This window comes from Phalacrocorax aristotelis, chromosome 3 (assembly GCF_949628215.1).
Source record: "Phalacrocorax aristotelis chromosome 3, bGulAri2.1, whole genome shotgun sequence".
Lineage (NCBI taxonomy): Eukaryota > Metazoa > Chordata > Aves > Suliformes > Phalacrocoracidae > Phalacrocorax > Phalacrocorax aristotelis.
This window is the reverse complement of record NC_134278.1, coordinates 105,075,131-105,100,771: the sequence shown is the minus strand read 5'-3', so window position 1 is coordinate 105,100,771 and position 25,641 is coordinate 105,075,131. Positions and strand designations below refer to the sequence as shown.

Here is a 25,641-nt window from a genome sequence, read left to right as displayed (position 1 = left end):
TAAAGTAAATTTAAGAGCAAGTTATAGTAAATTAAAGGGCTTTCTAATGGTAGACTTCTCAGAGGCAAGAGTCTGGTATTAAAAAGGTATACTTGAGACAAATTGCTCTTTCAGTTTTAAACTCCTCAAAACATACCAGCAAATTTGCTGTGGAATTCTGGTAGGCTGTGATATGCTCTTAAGTACATCTTTAAAATACAACTCAATGTCCTTTTTAGTACCATAGTAATTAGGCATATTTTCTTTCTCTAGAATGAAGTAGAAATTGAGGCCTGTCAAGATAAGATGAATTTGCTGGAGCACTTTGTCAACTCACAAAAATTGGAAATTGAGCATCTGAAGTCAAATAAAGAAGAACTAAGTAATTCTCTTAATGAAACTAATCAAACCTTAGGAGAGCTCCTAAAAGCTAAGGTAAGAAACAAGATGTAAGCATTGCCAGTTACATGAGACCCAAGGCACCATATAGTAAAATAAATGTAGGATTAGAAACCAGTGCTCCAGAGCTTTGGCTTGACTTTGATACAGTCTTTTTTTTCCACTAATGAGAATGTAGAGCACGGAGGAAACATTGTTACTATTGATCTACATTAGAAAAATTCTGTTACATATGCCACCTCTGAGATCACCTAGAAATGGTTTATGTGATACTAAACACAGCATTCTATTGTTTACACTGAACATTGCAACTGGGTTATCATGTGGTTAGAATACACTCAAAGAGAATTTGCAGTACCTTTGTTTTCTGTTTGTGAATTACTTTGATGATAAAAGATACCATGTTCTGTCTTAAGTGTTAGTCTTGATACACTGCTCTTGATTCTTGAGAGTTTATCAATTCCATTTTATATAGAATTCTCATTACAATTATTAACTAGTGTAATTTTCTAAACAATAAAGCTGTTCTCAGTGATGATAGAATATGAGCTTCACATACTGTGAACAACTGATAGCTGGGAACAGTTCTAGATATGCTTGGTTTGCTTTCTAGTGGCAGAGGTAAAATTTAACTGTCCATATAACTTAATTTTTTAATTAATTTCCCTTGCATTTTTCTCATCTACCTTTTTTTTTTTTTTTTATGTCCTGCTTCTGGCTGTGATTGATTGCTGGCTCCAACTCTGTACTCCCACTTTGGGAATGAGTGTCTCTCTAAATGCACTCTTGAAGAAACATAGCCAATTCAATTTACTTGCAAGTAAACACTGAACTGCAATGCATTCATCTTGCTCAACAGTTCTTTATTCCATAGGGCCCTCTGCTGTGGTGTTAATTTAATACCAGCAGTCCAATGATACAGTACTATAGGATATGTGCCAGTGACAGAAGACAGTACCCATGGTAGTGTAAATGTAGCATACAAGGCTTCCAGCTGTGCTCACTGTGTGGTATTTGCACACAGGTCAGTTCCAGACCAGATGAGGAGGAGGGGGCAGCCCAGGAGAGTAGAAGTGGGTGGAAAGGAATGATCTGCTGCTGCTCTGAATAGTATTTTTGAGCTGGAATTTAGAGTGCAAAGCAGGCCTGGGTTATGTTGCCTCTGTGGTAATAAGATGCATTAGGGATGAAAAGAAGAATAAAGGAAACTCAGACTAGGAGAGAGCACTTTACAATGCAGAGTATTGCTTTGAAATCTGTTATCTGGAAAGCAGCACTTTCTTATGCCATGCCAATGAAGTGGTAACAGGGGAAAAAGGACTACTGCCTCAGAGTTCATACAGCATTCTCATAGGTAGGATGCTAGCTTTGACATCAGTAATCTGAACTTTCATAATTTGTTGGTATATCTGAAGAGAGTAAGTATCCCTTATTGGTATTTGAATCCTTGTTTTTCTGCTGAGTTATCACCTGTATGTACCTGTCTAGTAAGAGGACTTTCATGTTCCCTGCTGTAAAGGAGCTGCTATAATGAGGCTGTACAGAAACAAGCAAACAAGTATACATTACAACCATGCTCTACACCTAATATTGCATAATAACAGTTGAGCTTCCATTTGACATTGTAATGTTTAAATGGAAGAAATTTATGTTTCTGGTGTAATAACTACATTTCTTATTTTGTAGGCTGATAACATTAACATTATAGTTCAACTGAAGAAGGAGAATGAATTTGCCCACAGTGAAGTGCAGCAGTGGATGAAATCCTGTAAGCAGATGGAACAGGAAAAGGAAATGTTGCAGAAACAACTAGTTGAACGTGACGAACTATTAAAGAAGAAGAATCAAACTATGTCAAAATATACGAAAGAAGGTAACTGAATCTAGATTCCGTCTTAATGCTTTCTTAGCAGTGCATTAGTTTGTAAAACTTTTTTCCCTAAAAAGGCCATTTGCATATGCAGCTCTAATACAGAGCATGATTCTCAACCAGTATAAAAAAGTACAACTGCAAATGTGTTAAACATTTTCAAAATCTAGTTCATCATCTTTCTCTTAAAGAGGCAACTCTGGCTTTTGAATATATATTATAAATATTACATTTTTGTGGTTAAAAGTGACTTAATGATGAAGGGGAGTGGTTTTTTTTAATAACTAAAGTTTGTGTGCAAATTCTTTTATCATTTTCCAGCAAGCTTTCCCCTCTGAATCTCATGCTATGTCCTTTATATTTTGGCTTATCTCATGAGATACGCTATATTGTGAAAGATACTTAAAGAAAGTTAGGGGTATAAATTCGAGTGTCCAGAAGTTACAAAATGACTGGGAAAATGTTTGCCCATTGACTGGTCAAGGATTCTTTTGAAATTTTACATGTTTGTTCTCTATTTAGCAAATACATTCTTATGTCTGACACATTACTAATTTTGTTATACACTGTCACTTTTTTAATAGTTGCACAGTTTTAGAACATGTGCAATTAATTAAAAGATGTGTGACCATTTCATTATAAATTCTTATAATGCATCTTTTTTTACGTCAGTTATATGAATAATGTTGTTTTGCTTGGAAAGGTGCTGATGAGAATGCCATTACAGAAGAAATTAAATTAAAACTGGAAGAATTACAGGAATCTACAGAAGTGAAGACCAGAGAAGCAAATGAGAACTTGGAGAAATACTGCTCTCTAATTGTTAAATATTATAAACTAGAGGAAGCAAATGAGATGCTAAAGACACAAGTCAGTTTGCTGAGTGCTCAGCTGAAACAACCAACAAGCGATGCTGTCAGCACTCCTTCACTGAATTCTGATAACTCGTTAACAGTGAGCAATCAGTCTGTCAAAGAGATGAGGTCAGACAAAGATACTACTAAGCCTTCAAGTAAAAGGCAGAGGTATGAAGACAACAGGAAAGATAATGGAGAACCAAGATCTCCTGTGCCAGAGACTTCATCAAAAAAAAAAAGGAGGGATGATATCTGTCAAAATTTGCTGTGTAAGGAGAACACAGATGGTGAGCCAGATGGGCTTCCAGGAGTAGTGAAAAAAGGTATTTATAGTGTTTCATAAAGGCAAACATTCTCTGAGCATAGCAGGGTTTTTTTTTGCTGAATTAGTTTTACTCTGGGTGAGTAGGTGACTATGCAAACATTTTTGGTGACATTTTTGGCAATGGAAGGTGAAAATAGTCAATGGGATACATGCCAGTTACTGTCAGGTTAGTGTTTGTGGAGCTGTGGTGTTAGAACAGAATAATATATTTATGTTGGTTTAATAACTACCATTCTGCTAACAGTCAAATGGTCCTAGCAGTCACAACTTTGTAGTTCCTCATGATGCTTGTCTTAGAGGCTAAGTGTATGGTGAGTAACAGCAACAAAGTTTTGCTGACAGAAGACTTGCTCTAGTCATTTAAAAGGATTATTTGAACCATTCACTGAAATGTACAGGACAATAATGTGGAGTTAATATAATCTTAAAGGCCACAAGATTGGAGTGCTAGAGTACCATGCTATGATGGAGTCACATTTGCTCCCTCCATAGCCCTACACTTCCTTCAGTATTCCTCCTTACGAGGTCAAAATGGCAGTTAGTAGCTCTGCAGGGTGTAACTGGCAAGTGGTTGGTGGTGAGAGCTGCAGGGGGACCCTGAGGAAGGTGGTCAGGGCTGCCCCGTGCCAGACATGGTCAGGTTCAGCTGGCTCCAAAGGACAAAACTGTGCACCAAGATGGAACCAGTCAGAGGTGTTTGTCGCGTCTCCGTGGAAATGTGAGTAAGAAAGGGCAATAAATGCTGCGATGAAGGAAAAACAGTGCTGTGGCTGGAGGGACAGGAATAATGTTGAAGCGAAGTATTGTTCGGAGCAGGACATGGGGCTGAGGAGGGTGGGGGTGGCCTGAGCAGGGGTGGGAGCTTGGCAGGGCAGCCCAAGGGGCAGCTGAGAGGAGACTGAGGAGGAGGTATAACCCCAGAGGGACTATAGCCAGTGGGTTCCTCCATGCCTGTGCAATTAAGTTAAAAAGGAGCGGGATCTGACCCACACCTCCTGTGCTCCCATCACCTCACGGAAAGTGTAGCATGCAGTGGGGCAACTGGAGACCAGAAACCAGGGAGGAGAGGTGTTTGGAGGGAAGCTGGGGTGTTTTCCCCAGGTGTTTGCTTATTTTTGTGCTTTTATGTCTTTCAATATTAGAATCAGTAATTAAAAGTGTGTTCACTGGCAATATATTAAACCGATTAAAATTCCCTGAGCTGAAACAGTCTTGCCCGCAGCAGTAATATATTAACATCTTCATGAGAGTTCAGTTTCGTTCTGCTATGAATGCACGAAATGAGGTAGCCTGATATTTCATATAAGGGTTCACTGTAGCAGAAAGCAACTGAGAAGACGGCACAAATCAGGGCTTGAAAAACATATTGTGCGTTCAACTACCTATTAGGCACCTTTATAATAAATGCAATTGCAATCGTGAAAGGACAAGCCATAGAGGTACTGAATCGCCTCAACTTCAGTGATCACTCCCAGAAGTCAGGATTTCTAAGTCTACGTTATTTGCATTTCATTTTCATACCAGCATTATTATTTTTCTGGAAATACACCTTTTCTGAGGACATATGTGCCAGTTAATGTTTGACTTCTAGGCTAAATAGAGAGATAATAGACAATCTACAACACTATACGCAGAGAAAACTATGAAAAAATCAAGACTATCATGTCACTGTATTGGGTTCTGATTGAATTCAGGTAAAACCAGTACATGTTTTCAGACTTAAATTATTCTCCAGATAATGTACCTGTAAAGAAAAAGACCAAACGCTTGTTTGAAAAACATTGCTGTAGAATTACTGTTGTACTTTGTCCACATTCTCCGGGGCTGGTACGTGAATTTTGGAATACACAACATCTGTTCAGCAATCTTTTTGATCCATTTTCTTCAATAGAACAAATTATTTTGATCAGCTTATTTTCATCCCCGTTGTGAAAAAAGAGAAGATCGGTTTGAGAAAGGGTAACTTATTAAGCTGTTTTTAATAGAAGCTGTTTATTTTTCAGAGTTTCCTGATGTCCCCACAGGAAAGGTTAGCCCTTACATTTTACGCAGAACAACCCTAAGTCCGAGAACCAGTCCCCATCTGGCTTCCCCAAGTGAGAAATTGCCTTTGCCTACAGAAGATGTACGAAAATGCAGACCAGATAATCTTGGTGAGCGCTCCTGTCCGACACCTGGTGGCAGCAAACCACAAAAGGTAACTAAAAAAATTTATCTGGGTATGAAAGCCATGGGAAGAACTAATACATTCACGAAGTGTATTCATCTTGCCAAGTAAGTTTGAGGACGTCATTGTTCTTTACATTTCTCAGCAATACAGTGAAGATAGGATCATAAATACTGAATCGCTGAAACATGACAGAGGTTGTGACCATGCTAGCAATCTGCAAATTGTTCCTGTGATGTAATTTGTGACTTCATTGGGAAATCGATTGAGAAATGTAAATTAAATACAGGTATATTTTTCAGTTTCTTAGAATGGATATTAAAGATGAGATATTCCTTATACAGTATCTTCCTAGGTTTCAGAAAAAGTGAACAGCAAAAGAATTAACCTCTGGGAGTCTGAGTTGAGGCTTAAAGCTTTCTGCTAACAACTTTTCTTGGAATTCCAGATTTGAGACAATATAAAGTAACTTCAGATATTTGAGAGGCTGTTAAACATGTAAATAGGGAACATTTAGATTGTAAAGAAACTAGACTTTAACGTTAGTGTTTACCAGATTTTAAGGTTATCAAAGTAAGTAAATACTAGAGTTAGGTTCTGAAAGCTGATTTTTATTAAAAAAAGTTTACTGTCTGAAGTTTACATTAACTTTGCAAGTGTTTTAAGTAATATGCTGGTGGACAACAAGCTGACCATGAGCCAACAATGTGCCCTTGTGCCCAAGGCCAACAATATTCTGGGGTACATTAAAAGGAGTGTGGCCAGCAGGTCGAGAGAACTTATCCTCCCCGCCTCTACTCAGCCCTAGTGAGACCACATTTGGAGTACTGTGTCCAGTTTTGGGCCCCCCAGTTTAAGAAGGACAGGGAACTGCTTGAGCAAGCCCAGAGGAGAGCTACCAAGCTGATCAGGGGGCTGGAGCATCTCCCTTATGAGGAAAGGATGAGAGACCTGGGTTTGTTCAGCCTGGAGAAGAGAAGACTGAGGAGGGATTTCATCAATACCTATAAATATCTAAAGGGTGGGTGTCAGGATGATGGGACTAGGCTCTTTTCAATGGTGCCCAATGACAGGACAAGGGGCAATGGGCTCAAGTTGGAACACAGGAAGTCCCACATCAATATGAGAAAAATCATCTTTCCTGTGAGGGTGCCAGAACAGTGGCACAGGCTGCCCAGGGAGGTTGTGGAGTCTGCTTCCCAGGAGACATTCAAAACCCACCTGGATGTGTTCCTGTGCCCCCTGCTCTAGGTGTCCCTGCCCAAGCAGGGGGGTTGGACAAGATTATCTCCAGATATCCCTTCCAACCCCTACCATTCTGTGATTCTGTAATATGACACACTGCTGAATGTTTCACAGTACCTCAGGAAAAGGTGTTCTTTCTAAGCTGATGCAAATGCTTTGCAGATTGTATAAAAACGTTCCAGCTTTAGGACAGAAATAAACCTTTTATTGTCTGAAATCTCCTCCCAAATTTTTAACCATGCTATCTGAAGCTGAGCAATAACAGAATAGTTATTATATATTGATACTTCTTTACATGAGGGCTACATAGAAATAAGCCAGTAGATAAAAATACTTCCAGTTTTCCAGGTTACACAAAAACATTCTCTTGGCTGTGGAGCCTACTGCACAGCCAAAAGTGAAGGCATAAAGCAAGTGTACAACCTTTGGGTGTTTTGGGTATTTTTGTTTTGTTTTGTTTGGTTGTTCTGGTTGGTTTTTTTTAAATGCAGTTATTTTGTGTTAGCACCTAAAGTATGTTGGCAAGATACCAAAAGTAAGTAAAGTCAAGAGCCACGTAGTTTAGTGGTTGTATGAGTTTTGAGGCCTGACAGCACCATTGGGAAGACGAGCAGATCAGAAACATAATTTGTTTTGACCTATAGCAATGAGAAATCTGTATTTTGAAGTGAGACTGAATCCACTGAATTTGTGTATGTTGTTTCAAGGGTTAATTACCATACTTGCCAAAATTTGCTGCTTCTTACAGACGCTGCCTGGAGGTCTGTGTTTTATTACTGTGTCATTAAGCAATGCCAATAAATTTTATTTACACTCATTTATGTATGTTTTCCTGTAACTTTAGAAACAAATGGAGGGTTTTGCTTGTAAAGAAATTTAGTAGTGCAAAAAAGAAAGGAAGCCTTGGCAGCAGAATTTTGCATAGTAATCACCTGCCAGCATGGTGTAAGCTTGTTGTAGGCTCTTGCTGACCATAGTCAAGGTTACAGCGAATAACAAGTAATCAGTAACAAATGGTTTTTAATTTAGCTGGGAGACAGATTTCTGAAACAGTCCTCCTCTTTGCCTAAGCTTGTACTGTCTAGGTCTAAGGACAGGATACTCCCTACCTTCAACTACATAGGAGAAATTAAGATTTCAGGGCTGTTTTTTACCCTCAAGTGTAAACATGCAGAACTCATCAGTTCCAGGAATTTGTGCCCTTCTCTTTTGGACACTGCTGGATTTCTGTGCTTGGTTTATTTCAAGATGATGTATATTTGGGAATTTCTGGAGGAATTGTTCATAATATTGTTCCGTCATTTGTTGAAACCATCAAAATGTGTTGTTTCATGCTTTATATTAATACAGTAAACGGTGTGTCTTGTTTTGAAATAAGTCTTGTTTCCTTCTCTTTGACAGGTACTTATATGTACTTCATTTAGGCACCCAGTTTCAAGCTGTTTCAAATTTCTCAAGGTGTTTAAAATGTGCCCTGTCATTTTCATATGCAAATTTATTCAATTGCCTATGTGAATTTGATGTAGAATTTTAATTGAGTGCTTTGACTGCACATCAGTTAAAACATGAAGGCAGCGGTTTCTGTCCATATGTCAGCAAAAAAAGTAACAACTATGTTTTATGTTTGCAGAATATGTACAGGAAAAATGAAATACAGATCTCGGTACACAATACCTGGTACCTTACTAAACAGATTAAGAGTACTGTCTGTTCCAGTTTTAGCTTTATTCTGCTTCCAGCAAATAGCTTGCCAGCTGCGTAGCACATATTCCATTTTACACCACACCAAAACAATTGATATCAAGTCTCACTGTATTGTATATTCAAAGTGATAAATGTGTTCAAAATATTTTTTCTGTTTTCAATATGTACGTATGTTTTTTGAAAATTGCCAATATCTTGTCTTCTGCAGTGAGTTTTTGATCTACTGCAGAAAGCTAATATGGTTCTCCGCTACCATAAAACAGGACACTTTTGTTTGTGTTACAGGTAAATGATGAACAGCAGTCACAAGCAGTAACAGCTTTTCCACCAACGAAATCTACTTCAAGGTCACCACTTCGCCCATATAAGCAATCCACAAAAACTGACTCTGATAATACTAGGGAGAGTCGTATGATGCACAAAGCCAAAAATTCTTTAAATGACGAAGGGCTACCTGAGCAAGATGAGCAAAAAGAAAATTGTAAGGTGCAGTGAATCTGTGTGGACTTAATCGCAACTCAGAATAACTGACCATCAAAAACTGGTTTGTGAATGAAATATCAGAACTATATGGAGGGCACCATTTTCACTTATCCAATGATTAATCATATTTGGGTTCTGCAGAGCTTGTTCTTGAATATTTACTAACACCGATAGTCACTCAAACTTGTGGAATGATAATGAAGGAAAAGATATAATTGGTCTTCTGTAGAATTTTCTGTAAGTAATTCTTCATAAACCTGTTAAAAAGATTAAACCACGGAGAAAGTGGAGATGTTGCCATGTAGTTCATTGTTGCCTTTTTTTTTTCTATGTACCAAAGGTTGATTTACAAATGGAAACTAAACTCACCTAAGTACCTCTTAAAAATTTTAGGTTCCAGGAAAAATGAGGAAATGAGGCAAACACTGTTGAATGATTCAAAATGAAGCAGTGACTTAATTTGTATGTGCAAAACCAAATACAAAACTAGGTCCAGTGCGCTGTGTCTTGGTATCCCTTGTTTCAGATGGAATAACATCGTGCAAGGGAGGATGACACCTCATCCAAACCAACCCAGAGAGGACTGTCTGTTTTCCCTGAAAGTATTAGGAAAATCAAGCTCCTGTACAGTAGTGCCCTGAGACCCCGAGTTGCACAGCAGAGAGGCATTTTTCATGTTATTCTTCTATCAAAAAGATGTTGTTACTCCTTTCAACAAAAGCGAGTAATAACGTTTTCTACTCCTTGAAAAAGATTCCGTAACTTAAAATAAAAGACAACACTTTTGTTCCAAGTTGAACTTTCAAAGTATAACATGCTTTTCTAATGATACAAAAGTAAGATTCTCCTTGGAGTTAGTTTTACACTCAAGGCAGAGTGTTCTTCTCTATTTACATATACATACGCACCATTATTCTGCCTTGCTTTACAGCATTGTCCATTGGAACGCAGTTTATGAGAAAAATAATCTACTCATCAGTCTAACTGAAGAACTTCTAAAGAAATTCAGCATTTGTTGCAACTAAGTCTAGCAGAATAACACAAACCAAAACATTCCACATAGTTCAAATAACAAAAACTTTATATACAAGCTATCATTCAGTAACTACATATACCTATGGTTGGGGTCAGATCAGTAGATCTTGTGGCTTTTTCTTAAACATCTCCAGTTGTTTGTTAGTTAATTCAAGTATTAGGTAATTAAAACAATCCTTGTGGCACTATGCCTAGAGGCATCTTCCAGGGAGACAGAAAGAGGCCCATCTTAAGGGATGCATTTTGATTGCCTCATCTTCTGTCAATACACTAACAAAGCTGCTCATAAAAATGACATTATTTCAGATAAGGTTTTTTATCTTCAAATTATTTTGGGAGCATGTGTAGAATTGTAGCTTTTTTTTTTTTTTTAAATTAACTCTCCTGAGGTAGAAGCATGTGTGTGAAAATGTATTGGTAACGAAAAATAGGGTAAAAAAACCACCAAAACTCCAAAACAAAACTGGTTTGTTTTATTTATCTCAGTCTTTGTTTTTCTATTTTAATCTGATGCCTTGAAAAGTGTCCCACTTGGAGAAGAGTGTGGAAAAAACATCTATCTTTAGCAAGCTGTCTAATCTTAACCAGACAAGTTTAAACAGCTATGTTATAATGAAGTAGAGTAAATATCATTGCTAAGAGAAAGGATTGAGGCTTTATTAATTACATATTTTCCAACTTGGCTATGTTTGTATTTTATAAGCCTTTAGATGTCGGTAAGTGTGAAATGTTTGCTTTTTGAAAGATTATAATGCCTGTTATTTTTCAATAACTAGTATGTATTGTAGTACCAGCTAATCTTAGCTTTTGGCATATGAGCTAATATAGGTTAAGATTTTCAAGAGATCTTAAGTTATTTAGATTAATACCTAAATCACACGAAAATAGGACTTAATATTCTACATCCTATTGCAAACTGATGAGACTTCAGGTCACTAATTCAGGTAGGGTTTTGAAAGCTGTACTGAAAACTTAATTTCCAACCTATCTGTAAATCAAGCGTGAGCAGTAAGAAAAAATCAAAATGCCTCATTGGAATTCCTAATAAGGTAAGAGGATTGCGTAGGACGTGTTTTGCCAGTGTAGCTATCCATAACGAATGAAAGGGCACTTGCATCTGGCTTGCTATTCTGATTGTGAACGTCCCTGTAAAAACGCTGTCTTTGGTGCTCTGGTATTGTTCTTAGCATGTTAACCTGGTTGTTGCCATAGTGACGCTATGTTACATCACAGGAAGATGCATTAACTGGATCTCTTCCTTGTTTTCCTCTTTGCCCAAGGTTTTTATTGTAATTGGTGTAAAATCTAGTTTGCTATCCTAACTAATTTTGAATGCTCTCTGAAATGCCTAAAGTTGCAGGATAAAAGCACATTGCAGGAGTGCTGGCGTCCTTTTGCCATGTGCTCTGACAGCTGATGCAAGGGTCCGTCTGGTTTGTGATGTTCAGCTCTTTCTTCAGGCTTTGAACTATTCTTCTCCTTTTTACCTAGTAATGAAAGGAAAACATGAAAGGAGATTTGTTTGGCTGCTGCTGTTCCAGGATTATTAGTAAGGGCTAATGTTTGAACTGATCTCTCATGTCAAAATCTCAAAAGCTCCCACGTCAGATCCTGCCCTGACTTCTTGCAGCGTACTCTGCTGCAGAGATCATCAGGAGTTCCCCGAGCCTTGAGCACAGGAACAGCACAGAAGCGGTAGGCCTGAGACAGCCCTTTGCTTCCTGTGACATAGCCACACTCTAACCAACTACCATTTGGAAGAGTTTGTACAAAAGTTTTTCAAAATTAATCCTTAGTAGGGGAAATGCTATGTATTGAACATGAGCCTGTGCTATTTTCTCGAGTATTGGCGTCCAGAAGATGTTCCGCACTGCATTGCGGTTCCACTCTTGGGCACAGCGCTGCCATCGCTAACGTTTGTTGGCTCAGAGCAGGATCGCTCAGAAGAGTCTGCCAGTCCAGTAATGACTGGCGGGAGGGAAGGGTGGAGCTGAAGAAGGAAACATGTTCTCGCTATCCAGCTTGCTAATTTTGTTGATGTGCCCTTTAACTGAAGCAGATCAATACACTTTAAATAGAGGAAGAAAAATAACAGGTAGAGCTACAGTGAATCCAAATCTGTCTAGTCTCAGGCATGCGCATTGGACAATAATCCTATAGTGCCCCAAAACCTCGAAGGCGATGACAGAGAAAAGTGCAACGCACATCTAGTGGGGATTTTCTTTGTACTATATGTTGCAAATGAGCTCCTTTTAGACAGGGGAACGTAGCTGAACAACGTAAACACTCTGTACAGTAGTGAAAGTAGTGGCCATAGCCCAGACGTGACCTCTATGGTGAGAACACTCCAAATATGTCCCAGAACTGGTTTCAGCTGCCTGATCCTTGCTCCTGCTGTTTGAGATTTCAGCCATTTAACCCTTAAACTGACTCCATCTGCCTCTGCCTTTGCCACCTTATCCTAAATAGATTACAATAAGGCTGCCAGTGATTTTCTGTAGAAAACAGTAACTGAAAACAGCTGCTTGAACTTTTTAAAGATGTTGACAACTGAATACATGGTGGACTACTGTGAAAGCAGATTGCAACAGCAGTATTCAAAAGCAATGTGGACTTGTTTAAAATACGGAGTAATATATCTATAGTTGCAGTGACAGGAGATAGGCATATCTCCTCTGTTATGTATATGTGCGTGCGCATATTCAATGACACACTTACAGATATACTCAAGCACTTATTTCAGCATAGAGTTCAGAAACTATAAGGAACTTAAAAAAACAGGATGTAGCTATAAAACAGCTAATCTGCTTAGCTTTTTGCATTGTTTTATTTGTCTTCCTGGAAGCTTAACAGCAGACAAATCACGATCTCTATTCACAATTCAGCTGTTGAAATACTTAGGTGAATGCCCTGATGATTGATGGGTGCACAGAAAATTCAGCAGCTTTCTCTATTTTGGTTTTCAGCTACTGTGTTTCATAAATTAAACAGACGAAAGCTTAGTGAGAATCTGCTCTCAATACCGGATGGTGCTTCAGGGTTCCTTTACTTAGAAGGCCTTCTGAGTACCACATGAAATACAGTGTAAATGCATCTGATATTGTGAAGGAAGATTGCCTTTTTCACTAAGTCTGTGTATCCGCATCAGATTACTGATTGTTTGGTGGTTTTTTTTTTTTTTAGAGGCAATACAGGGGAGTGGGAAATTCATAATTGTGGTTGGGGACTGCTTTGATTTTTTTCACTATAGAGAAAGGGAAATGTTCTGTATTCTTTAGACCCCATTCTGAAAAATAATCTGTTTTCAGTACACTTGTTTTTTAACTGTATGTGTGGCTTTAGTCATTGCCTGCCACTGAGTGATTGAAGATTTTAGTTTTCCTGAGGAGCATAGTTTGGATCCTTTTTAATTAACTTAGATTCAGATCATGGCAGTTAACAATAGCAATGGAGATGACTGATACTTCGTCCTTTTGGTTTTTTTTTCTTCTAAATTTCTTGGGAGCAATTACAGGAGGAAAGAACCTGGATTGTGATTTCTAGATCTTCTACTTGCCTAACTCCTTGTTTAACTTGGTTAGCTACTCTTTTACCTCTTGTTTTTTATTTAAGTAAGTGCTATGTGTCTGGCTCCTGATACTGTCTTCAGATCAACAAATCTTCTGTTACATGTGGAAGTATTGGTTTATATCAAAGAATCTAAATAACAGTCTCTTATTAACTGCACATACTCTAAAATAGTGATTTTAGTATGAATGGGAAAGGTACCATACGATGGGTTTGTTCAGGTGCCTCAACCCCCATTGCTGGCTGCTTTGACACAGCAGCATGCTGCCTGTGTTGTAAGCATCGTTTTAACGTGCTAAAATGATATGGAAAAAACGGAAGGTTAGTGAATCAACTGCAGGAAAGAGAATTAGCCTTGGAAGTTCTGTCAGAGCTTGTAAAACATAGATAGGTTCACAGGTAGAGTTCACGCTGCATTTGGCTACAGCTCAGAACTCCTAGGCAGGCAAACTGGAGTCGTGTCTTTGCTCTAATGCTGACACTTCGAAAAAATGCACAGTGAACCTAACCTGCCGTAGGACTGACACTGGAAGAGCCATGTCCCACACCATGTGAACTGGTGAAGGGTTGCACAGGTCTAACAAAGGATGCTGCGGACAGAGCAAACTTTAACGAAGATTTCTCCCCCACTCGTTTCGTACTCCTTATCCCTTCAGCAGCAGAGCAAAGGGTGGGATTACGGTAATTTTAAAGGCAAGTCTCCCTGTTTCAGCCACCACAGTTGCTATTTCTGCATTGCTGCCTAGGGTACATTGTAAATACGTTGATGGGAATGTAAGCGATTGCTGGCTTGCTGTAGCAGGCAGGAGGATTCCACAAATTTGCATCGTCCCTGTGGTACACTGGAGATACTTCTATAAATTCAGTAATGTAGCTATGATTATTCTATGATTATTCTCCTCCTCACCTCTCAATTAACCAGTACTGCACATATTGTTCCCTGTCAAATATCTTATTTCGTCAGATGCCAGAGAGCAGTGTTGTTCTCTTTTCAAATTGCTGGTTTGATTTCTGGCAGTACTTGATTGCTTTAAAATGTGCTTTCTACATCCATTTTCCTCAATACTTAATTACTGGAGAAAAAAGACTGAAATGAGGTTTCAGTTCAGTACGTGTTTCACTTTTGTCCCCACTTTCTCATTCATTTATTTCCTCTAGCTCACTGAAGCAGTCTTAGAGATTTTATCCCCCATTTGCAAGAAATTTTGCAGCCCAGATTATCTCTCACAGCTAAATCTCCCTGGAAAATGCATATTGTGCTGGGAAGAAGCACAGAGGAAAGACTGCAGAAGAGGTGGTGAAAAGCAATCCAATATCAAACCAAAAGTGCAATGAGGGTAGGGAGGCAAATCACAGCTGGTCATTTTAGAAGACTGTTCCACTGGCCGTGGCAAAAAAGCCTTGTGCCTGAAACAGTGCTGCAGTAACAGCACGAGAGTTGAGTGAGTCGGGAGTCACAACACATCACAGGAACATTCTTGTAACTTTGCAGCGAAGAGTTCAGTTTTAACATTGCAAATGTAGTTTCCATCTACGCTAAGTACTACACAAAGTTAGAAGCAGGCACTGCTTTACAAGATTGCAGCTATTACAGCACTAGGAATGCTTGAGGATCATCTAGGGTACTTCCATGTCTGTACAGGAAAGTCTTTAGGCATCTACAGTGCAGGTAACTGCTTGAAACCACTTGGCTCTCACCTTTATCCCCCTTCCCTTGATGTGACCTGTTCTGTCATAAGTGCCCGTGGGAAGATAAGAGCCTGCATGCAGTAAGCTATCATGGAGCAGCAGCTACATGAAACACATTGCATTAAGGTAGCAGCAAATTTACTTTGTCTTTGTACAAACACTGTGGAACTCTGCTACTAAATCGTAGCCTGGGATTCCATATAGTCTAAGGTTCTTCCTACCACATGCACAGGTTCTGCAGAGGTAAGACACTGACTTGAAGTTCCAGAACTCACTGGAGCAAAATAGTCTCTCTCACTTTTGGTTTTGGTTTGGGGTTTTTTTTGCATGTTTTCCTGTGACCCTTGTGTTTATCTATTTCAGCCTTACAAAGAGCCAAGACCATTTAAGCTAAATACATCAGTGATCCAGTATAACCATAATGGGAGAAAGGAGACAAGTGACAAAACCTGTGGTCTGCAATTTGAATTCCAGCCAGTTAGGTGACCTTTTTGATACCTACTCTCTTGAAAAATACAAGAGTAGATTCTGAATTGCAGATGATTTCTGAGTAGACTGAGAGCACCTGACCAGTGCGGTTTGACTTGATCAAGACTGAGAAAATTATTAATATTACAGTAAGAATGAATCAATTGGAAAATGGATTATGAGTTAATCAATTAGGATTACTAGAGCATCCCCATGGAATTTTGCTTTAATATGAGATGAGAATCATGATAGCCTCTTTTTGTTCTGTGGAAGATGACCTGTGGGTATTCATGACATAAAACGGAGTCTAGAAGCTGTCATGTAGAAAGGCAAAAAGGACGTGTGAAGTTAGAAGCTGTTCCGTGGATTCTGAGGAATTTATTGGGAGAATCTTAAGACTTGAGTTCAATTTGAGGGTCATTATGATGGGCATTCAATCTTAAGCACTTTAGCAGAAAATTAATTCCTCTTATTGAAAGATACTAAGGAGGACAATTGATAATCCACTCTCCGTGAGCTAGAAGCACGAAATGTCCAATGCTTTAAAACACATCACTTCTGTAACTCAGCTTACTGCTGTTCAGAAAAGATCCAAACTCCTTGTGATAGAGATCCAATGGATTGCTCTGTGTACATGCTTTGTTAAACTGACAGATGAGATTTGCGGTCTTCAATGTCAAGTGATTTTCTTTTGAGAAGTTTATGGACTTGATAGACATTAAGAAATGCCCAAGAACAGTGAAAAGAGCATCTTTAAAATCTCCTCTATGGCTCTAAAGTGATTCTTACAATAATTTCTAAACTAATCTAAAAGTTACTAAAACCTATCCACAAGGCTGCCTTTTGTAAATATTATAAGGTAATTTTATACCTTATGTGTTCCATTTTGCTGAGTTGACTGCTAAAGTGAACCTTCAACAAAAGGGAAGACTCCAGTATTGGTGGTCAAGGCTATGGGAGACAGAGGACTGAGAGCGCTTGTGGCCAGATCTGCATAGTGCTGAGCCAGCAGATTTGGTCCTGTGTTTTAGCTATGTGAGTGTCACCTTTTCCTCTATTTCCCCTCTAGATCTTGCTGACATAGAACTAAACCATGTTCTGGGTTAGGCTGATTTCAGTGGCTAAAGTAATGAAAGCTGTCAGCTACTCAGGTGTGAAGATTCTATCGTATGCGTGTCCTGTGGTTGTGAGATGGACCATGTGAGATGGACTCATCTGTTCATATTTTCCAGTTGTCTCCATGTATGCAAACACTGGTTTACATGGACAGATACCTGTGTACTTGAAGAAAACGGTATTTGCCACTGTGAATACATAGTTGAATGTGCATATGAAATGGGAAGAACTGGAGCAACATTTCAGTATACTCAGCTCTGCATTATATACTGCTAGGGCAGGCAGTGAAATGAGTATGTCCGGTTGAAACTTCAGAAGACATTTAATAAATTGAAATTAAGCTATTCACGCTGGAATCTCTAAAATTATTAGCCATGCCACTTTGCCAAAATAGAAGATTCCTACTTTAAGCCCCATGCAGAAGGGAACTTGTTTCACAGGACATTTCCCCCTCTGCCTGAGATGGGGCCACTGGGTCAGTACTGGTTTGGAGGAAAGTTTCCACATACCAGATCACTGACATTTTCTGTTGTGAGAAGAATAAACTTGGGTCCTGTGCTCATCTCAGAGCAGTCATTTTCATTTTTACTGGTTTACTTTTAAAACTTTCCCATGCGCAGTATCTAATTATGGTACATTACAAAAATCTGTATTTAAACGGTAACAGTGCACAGTGCTGAAAGGGACTGTTGGTAAATTGCTTATTCGCTTTGATGATTAAGCCAGTAATTATTGCATTAGCATCCTAAACCACACTCATCTGCTGATACATCTCCTCCTAAGGCAATCCCATGAGACATGATGGGCTAAGTAGAAAGGGGATGGCACTTGAAGGGAAAGGCAAAGAACGTGTAGGAGATAGTGCCAGGGATTAAGGGGAGGTTGCTTTCTCCCATGTCCGCTTCAGTGTGACTCAGGAGAGTGCTTGGGCGTGGCACATAAAAAAAGGATTTTTTGGTTTTTTTTTTTTTGCCTTAGAAATGTAAAAATAGCCCTTTCCACTACTGGCTATGAAAAGCCCTATGACATTTCCTGCCAGGTCTTATCACTGAGGCTATACTCCCACAGTAATCAAAGCAAATAATTTTATTTGGTTGAGTAAGATGGCCTTTCAGCTTCCACACCACTGTGGTGTTCAGTTGCCTATGCTCTTCTGCATTCCTGTCCTGAAACACTTGGTAACACTGCTCGATGCCTTTTATCAGCTGTATTCCACCTCCCCCTCACCTGAGGTAAATCTTTTGGTGTCTTTACACTGCCTTTTTTTTTTTTTTTTTTTTTTTTTAAGAATGATTGCTTTATGATCCTCCTAAAAGCAAAGGCATAAAAGAAGTGTAAGATATTACTTTATGTCTTCAGGAGCTTTTGGCTTTATATGATAAAATCCCAGGAAATAAGTTACTTGGAACAGTTCGCTCGCTAGAGGACAGACGGACACTGGATCCCGCACCCCTGCAGGTGCTGTGTTAGTTTCCCATCAATTTCCTGAAATGATGCACTTACAGACCCATTTCAGTGGCTATTTCAAGACCAGAAGTGGCATTTTTTCCACTCTCTTGGGTTCTAAGAGCTACTCTTTTACCTGTACCTCTTAGCAAGAACCAGCATTTTTTGCTTTTTAAGGAAATATTTTTCATGGAATTGATGGCTTCTTGAGTTGTATCTGAGTATGGATCAGGTTTTGAGATCACTATTTTGCAGCTGAAAATCATCCTTGCACTTCTAAAGGTATAAAACTGCCTGATGTTCGTTTTGAGCAAGTGGCTAGATAAAAAAAACTCTTAGAAGCTTTCCTGAGTGGAGACCATTTCATTACCACAGAAAATGGGGGAACCTGTTCACTCTGAAAATTCGTTAGAAAAACTCTCCAGTTTCATAATAAGTATGCTAGGAAAAAGTTATAGTTCTAAAATATAAAGGAATGTTTGAACCACCAGGGCTGGGTAGGTGAAAAGCACCCTCAGCTGAAGATTTCTAAGCAGACCACAGAATGCAGAGGTGGTAAAACACTGTGAGCAGCAGAAATAAATCTTGGTGGGAAGAGTGGTGCATGCTTTCTCCTGGGCACGCTTTCTGAAATTGCGTGTTCTAAAGCAAAGAAAATGGCTCCTCAGACATACCTTGATGAACCAGATTGAAAATTGCCTTGGGCTGGAGTCCAGTGAAAGAACTGGCCTCTGTGCCCCCACTTTACATCAATAACTATTCCATGCAGGTACATGAAGAATAACATCAAGGGGAAGGTGCTAGTAATTTTAAAAGGCTCTTGTCTTTGTGGTACTGTCCTTTCCTCCACGCATGTTTTTCTTCTATTCTTTCTTCACTCCTTCCCTGCTATGCAGTTACCACCTTTTTTTTCTAACAGAACTAAGCAATTAGCTGCTTTCTTCTACTCCTCAGTCCCCATGTAACATCGCATTGAGTGCATATCCTTCCCCCTGGAAGAGCGATGGTACTACGCTCTTTCTCAAAGCAGAAGAAGAGGCTACAGACACAAGTTCCCTGGTAAGTGGTGGGGATTGCTTGGCTGATGCATGGCCAAGCATGGACGGTGGATCAGGCAATGCAGTTGGATGGGTTTAAGCATCCTCACAATGCATGAACCGGCAGTAGACCTGTTGTTTTAGGGAATACATTTCAGACACGGTGCTGGAGTAAGTGCCAGCAGGAACTAGGAGAGGGGTGTTGGTTTTATATAGCAAGCACACAGAAAAGCAGAGCCCAGAGAAGCAAGCACCCAAATAACAAGTTGGCAGGTATCCAGCACAGGTAAAAAAAAATACTGCAGAGACCTTGACAGATGTTTCCATCTTCTTATTTTGTCTGTCTCGTCCTGAAAACAGTGATAGTGAATAAAAAGAATTTGGTTTGAAGAGAAGAAATGAAAAGAGAAAAATATACTTTTGTAGGACAAAAAGTCTACTTACTATGGAATTCCTTTCCATCCACTGGCCAATTCACTTTTAAAAATCTCAAAGTGATTCAGCTTCCATTAATCCTTTTGTGGGAACTGTGCCTGTTCTAACAAATGTCATTGTCCACAAGCTTCTCTTGGTGTAGGTTATGCTTATGCTTCTTATTTAAGCTTTCCAAAGAATGATTCTTTCTCCTGTGCACGCTACCTCCTTCTAATATAGAGAGTCAGTCTGGTCTTTTTCCTTTCATCATTGCATGACGAAACATGCTAATATGTAGTTTAAAAAAATCCTTTAAATCTATTCTCTGCCAACTAATTATATTCGTCTTTTCTGAGTTTCTTCAAAGTCTTCAGTCAGTATTTTTGCAGAGGAAAACACCAGGCTTAAGCTCTACTCAGCTGCAGAACAGTACATTGCTAGATATCAAACATGTCACAACAGGATGTAGTCAAAATCCTCTACTGTTTACAGAATCCTTCTGGAAGTGCTGGGAGCCTTCTGGAAGAAGGAATCAAGTATCTTCAGTCTCCTATTAAAGGATTCAGTCTCCTATTAAAGGATTCTCAGCTCTACCTCTATGGTGCTCAGAGCCTTGCTAAGGAGTTGACCTTAGAAATATGCTTGGCATCCTCTAGTCAGGTGTAAATTACATATCCTCTCAAATTGAGGTTCTGTTCCTGACCTTTTTTTTTTTTTTTTTTTTTTTAGCAAACTGACTTAAAATTCACTGATTTCGGCTCAGATCATTCCTCTAACAATCTTGCTACTGACTGTCACTCAGACCAGCATCTAAACAGGTATCAAAACACCATCTCTCTCTCTCTAATCATGGCACTTCAAAAGACAAAATCACCTTCTACATTCTAATTATTTTATAATTCCTTTGATTGTTATTTATTCATTGTACTAAGCATATGTGTAATTCCCACACGCCTAGTGTTGAAGAAAGTACAATACTAAATGGCAGCATTACAAATTTGCAGAAACAAATAAGCAAAGGTAGCCCATTTAAAAGCCACACTATGCCAGTGCCTCAGAAATGCTCCCACCTGAATCTGCTGTAGAAGTATGAGCTTTAGAATGCAAAGCCCAAACCCCGACCATGAATCCTCTGGATCATCACACCAAATGAAACACCTTCTTGTGTAGAGGCCTTAAAGTCAGATATAGAGGAGGACTCAAACACCAAATCCCTCTCAAGGCTAGAATTAGTAGCCTCACTCCCTGGAGAACATGGGAGAAGTGTGGGACAAAAGAGACCCATGACCCAAGCCCTGTGCACTGTGCAGGGACCCTCCAACAAGCAGTTGGCAGGCAATGCAAGTGCAAGACTCTTGTATCCTCTGCGGAGTTCGGAGTTCTGCTCCGGGCCCTTAGCAATGTTTTTTCTTTCCTTTCTTTTCTTTAATGCAGAGATTGTAAAGAAGAAAGAATTTATATTTTGCAGTTATTGGGAAGCAAGAAAACCTAGCACCTTTTAAGTGAGAGGTGCTACCTCAGCTTATAGTGCTAGTGTCTCGCATTTTCGTTTCGCTCCTATTATCTAACCTAGAGGAACTACTTCAAAAGACAAGTTGAGTCATCTGCTCATGAGGTGTGATACTGAATTTGAGTCTCCCCCAGTCTGGGGAAGGCCTTGGAATCTGCCTCCCCCGTTTCATGGGCAAATGCTTCAACCAGTCTGGGATAACAGCAAAGATAATGACAACACCGCTAATACAGTCTTCTCTGTGAATGACTTTAAGAAGGAGAACAGTGTGTTCTTTCAGATTTTTCAAAGAGCAGTTGTAAGCCCTGCTCTCAGGAAACAGCTCTAAAATCTGGATTAAAACAAGCAAGGTGCTTTTGCTCATCCTAGATAAGATGCCAGGCTTGCAGAGGAGAGAGATGGGACTGTGGCAGCATATTTGTGCCTGGCTTTTCCCATCATTTCTTCACAGCCAGCTTCCCTCTCAGCATGTGAGATTATCAGATAAGCATTTTGAGGTGTATAATTCTCAGCAGGCACCACATGGGGACCCTTAATGTTCAACTTAGAGTTTTATATTCAGCACTGGTATCTAAACTCCTAAAAGCAAGCTATTAAAACCCAAGGTCTTCTAACTGGGTGTAGTCACAGCCTGCAAGTCTCTCTTGCTGTTTTACTCCAGAAAATAGCAGTCACAGCAAAAATATGCAGCAACAAACGTTCTTTGTAAACAGGTTTTGTGTAATTAAAGTAATTCTGCACACTAAGTACATTATCTGTCTTTTAGAAACCTTGTTAGAGTAATTCACAAAAACTTACAGAAAAATCTCTCTTTACCAGTCCTCCATGGAAAATACCCCTCCTGCTACTTAGGTAGAATTGGTTTCTCCTCGCCTTGTATTTAAATTGTGTAGCAGTTGATCTGCCATAAATTGTTGCTCAGCATTGATATAAAGCATTTCTACTGGAGGTGACAGCATATTTAATAATAGACCTTTTTTACTCACCTCATCAAGGTTATGCCTCTTACTTTTAATGTGCATTTGAAATACATCTTCTAAAGCCCTTAAAAAAATAAAAAGGAACATCAGTGTAAAAAAAGACTGTTCAAAGGCCATATACTTCCAAATGAAAAATACCACACAGCCTGTCTTTCACATCACTAAAAATACATCCCAAATTTTCACATTTGTTCCATGCCCTCCCTGTCTCTACCATACCTGTAAATGGATTTTAAAAAAACCAACCACAAACAAAGAAAACCCCACCAAAACATTAGACATCTTAAGGTTGTTGAATATTCTCATTCCAAGTGCATGCAGTTTGGAAGGAACTCTGCCAGGGACAGTCTTTCATGCATATAATTTCAATTTCTTCTTCCACATCTAATACAAATATAAAAGTATTGATGCTCCATTGCAATGTAGTAGCCCCCTCTGTATTTTGGTAGGGCCTAAGTCTCTCTGTTGCTACTGTGAAGTACTGTCCCACCATGTTAACGGGGTGAAACTGCTGAGGGTACTGTGGTGCTGGGCAGTACTGCAAGCAGCTTCCTAGATTCATTTATAGCTGTCATTCCTTTGCCCAGGATACTACATTACTCAAAGATGACTTTAGAACTGCCTCTAGCCAACACTTTTTTGACCTCTGAAGGTCATTCACATGGTTTCTTTGTTATTGGTCCTCCTTTCCAGTAACTTTTAAGGAAAATGCTGGAGGTTGAACTTTCATGGTCATAGTTTTGGTAGCGAGGTGTACTAGGGAAAGAAAGATGCCTTCAGAAAGTGCTTTCAATATTTTTTTTTATAGCTATGACCAGCTGCAAGCAAAAGATGTGCTCAAGGTGATAAGCATCGGTAAAAATAAAGACCTAACTGACTAGGGAAATTAGGTGTCCAGGTTCTACAATCATAACTTAGTTGATTCTAACCCAATGGTTGCATTTTCAGACAATCATAAAAAATGAAAATATCTGCAATGAACTGGAGGGCTCAGCAGATCTGTTTTGGTTATATACTGTATATTTGAATTGGGAGGGCATTTATGATTTTATCTGTAGAGAAACTGGTCTAAATAAATGGAGATTTTCAAATACGTGTCTATTACATTAATCCTGCAGCAGGTTAGCTAAGGCCACTAGTTGTGTCTTTTCCAGTCTGTCATAAAATCTATTTAGAAATTCGACTTCTGATCTAAAATGAAAGGCTGCTATTGATTGTTCACTTTTATTCTGCAGAGAAATTAAGTTCTGTTATTAGAGACTACTCAAGAAAACAATGGATGATTTTTCTTGTATTTTTAGTAACATTTATTTTCGAGGGAAGAGTGCACAGCATCTAAATAACCTCCATCTAAAGTCCTTTCACCCTGCAAGCCTGACCACGGCCTCCATAGTGCCCCGCAGTGTTCTGACTCGGGCTCAATGCAGAGCACACACATGACCCCTGCTGCTGTCACATCATACAGGTACAAGTTTGTGTTCTCTCGTTTGGTTTTCACTATCTATAGACAACTTATTTTCTGAAGGATACTAATCCTCCCGTTAACACAGAGGCTGACACACAGTACCTTTTCAACGTATGGTGAGCTGGTGTTTTTTGAATCTACTACTTTCCTCCCAGTGTAACCTGAAAATCCCCTTCTAATTTGGGCCTTGAAGTTTGTCTGAAAACTGCTATACCTAGAAGGATGGAGGAGAAGTCTTTCCGATTACTCAGAAAACAAACCACTTGTGTTAATGACTGCTTGAAAAAAAATATTTAAAAGAGCCTTAGCGATTTTACCTGAAACCATCTAGACTGAACAGTAAGTATCTTGGTTTGCTGTCAGACTGAGTTTGACTGATTTCAGGGGATTAGCACCTCTCCAGCATCAAAGCACAGCACTCAACAAAGCCTGAAATCTTAAACATTGGGGTTAAATCCTCTATCAAAGGAAGAGTTTCCCCTATTGAAGATGCAGGCCAGGAAACGGCATAGAAAAGGAGCACAACACTGTTGCTTTTAGCAGGCCTACAAACAGACCTGTGGTTTATCACAGCTCTCTAAATATTAGAAATGTAATAGATTTCTATTCAAAATGGGAGCACGAGGTGGTGGGGCTGTGTGTGTGACAGGATGTCACGTACAGAACTTGAAAGCAGAAAAGGATGCTGCAGTTAGACACCAGCAGCACTGGTTGCATTTGGCTCTAGCCTTTTTGTGTGGATCATTAACTTGATAGCACATACATCCTAAAGGAAGCAATTATTGCATTTATTTATTTTGCTCTTATACAAAGGAGGAAGAACTCTAAATAAAAAATCTTTTGCTGTGATGCACTTTGCTAGGGAAGACTCATTGTAGCTCCATGGCTTGCTAGCTCAGGATTGACTGGGAACTGGAATGAGACTGTTGTAACAAAAATGTCTGTCACCATACTATATAAGGGAATGAGCTTGAGAACAGGGTCAGAGAATGTAAAGTTTCCATGTTTCTACTAGAAGTCACTGGTTGAGAATATTTCCTGTTCAGCTACTCAGTTTAAATCATGACTCCTATAAAGTGCGGTCACAAAAGTTTTTATCAAATTAAACTGACTTCTGGTTTCACTTTAATCTCATTAAACCCACCAATTCTTTACACTGATTGAATAATTGGTGTAAGTTTTGTTACTCAGAGGAATAAATAAGAAATGCAAAGCACTTACTCTTTGTGATAACAACCTGTAATCAAAATATCATTTGTAAGATCTTGAAGAAAACGAAGATACTCCTCTTCTCCTCTATACAAATACACAAGCTGTCAGCATCTTTCTTTAACATACGCTGAATACAAATAAGGTTTACCATACCACCCAAAGAGGTAGCAGTTTTATAGTAATTAACCGAACTCAAATAAAAAATTTTTACAACATATTCAGAAGTGATGAATCTATTTACTAGTCTGCAGTTTTTTACTATCCAGGTTTATACTTTTCAAAATGACTGATTTTCACAGTTCTGTCAACTCCCTAATTACTTTAATCCATGAATGTAATCAATTAATGTAATTAATCAAGAATATCTGTGCCTTTTGTGAATAATTAGTTAAAATAGTTCCAATGCACAAAGTGTAGGTATCAGAAGACAAATTATTATTAACATTGTTCATTTATTTATTATTTTCTTATTCTTAACATATTTAGTTTGCCTACAGTAAGAGAGGACAGGGTAGCATGACTCAGAAAAGCTCTTCCAACCTTCTGATCCCACACTTCCCCAGCAAGTAGCTGAATCTTGCATCACTAATAGAGTCCCTTCTACTCACTCCATACAGCCATTGGTAATTGGCTTTTGTGCCATGTTTTCAATTTTCTACCAGATTCCTACTTC

General features: G+C 39.0%; 2 protein-coding genes across 5 annotated transcripts in view; one reads left to right on the top strand and one right to left on the bottom strand.

Annotated features, from left to right (window-relative positions):
- The window catches only part of CENPF (centromere protein F), a 44,008-nt gene extending 34,675 nt beyond the window's left edge, over nucleotides 1-9,333 (top strand). For 3 of the 4 annotated variants that reach the window (XM_075088899.1, XM_075088901.1, XM_075088900.1), the window contains exons 16-20: nucleotides 253-414; nucleotides 2,065-2,251; nucleotides 2,952-3,428; nucleotides 5,434-5,627; nucleotides 8,832-9,333. In XM_075088899.1, coding sequence (XP_074945000.1) covers nucleotides 253-414; nucleotides 2,065-2,251; nucleotides 2,952-3,428; nucleotides 5,434-5,627; nucleotides 8,832-9,041 — 1,230 coding nt within the window. In that variant the 3' untranslated portion in view covers nucleotides 9,042-9,333. The remainder of the gene's footprint in view (nucleotides 1-252; nucleotides 415-2,064; nucleotides 2,252-2,951; nucleotides 3,429-5,433; nucleotides 5,628-8,831) is intronic. The other variant, XM_075088902.1, reaches the window with a different exon arrangement.
- LOC142055232 (spermatogenesis-associated protein 7 homolog) overlaps nucleotides 9,166-25,641 on the bottom strand; it is a 43,782-nt gene continuing 27,306 nt past the window's right edge. The window contains exons 8-10 of the mRNA XM_075088903.1: nucleotides 24,978-25,052; nucleotides 22,298-22,355; nucleotides 9,166-11,551 (exon numbers count right to left, since the gene is read on the bottom strand). Coding sequence (XP_074945004.1) covers nucleotides 11,387-11,551; nucleotides 22,298-22,355; nucleotides 24,978-25,052 — 298 coding nt within the window. The 3' untranslated portion in view covers nucleotides 9,166-11,386. The remainder of the gene's footprint in view (nucleotides 11,552-22,297; nucleotides 22,356-24,977; nucleotides 25,053-25,641) is intronic.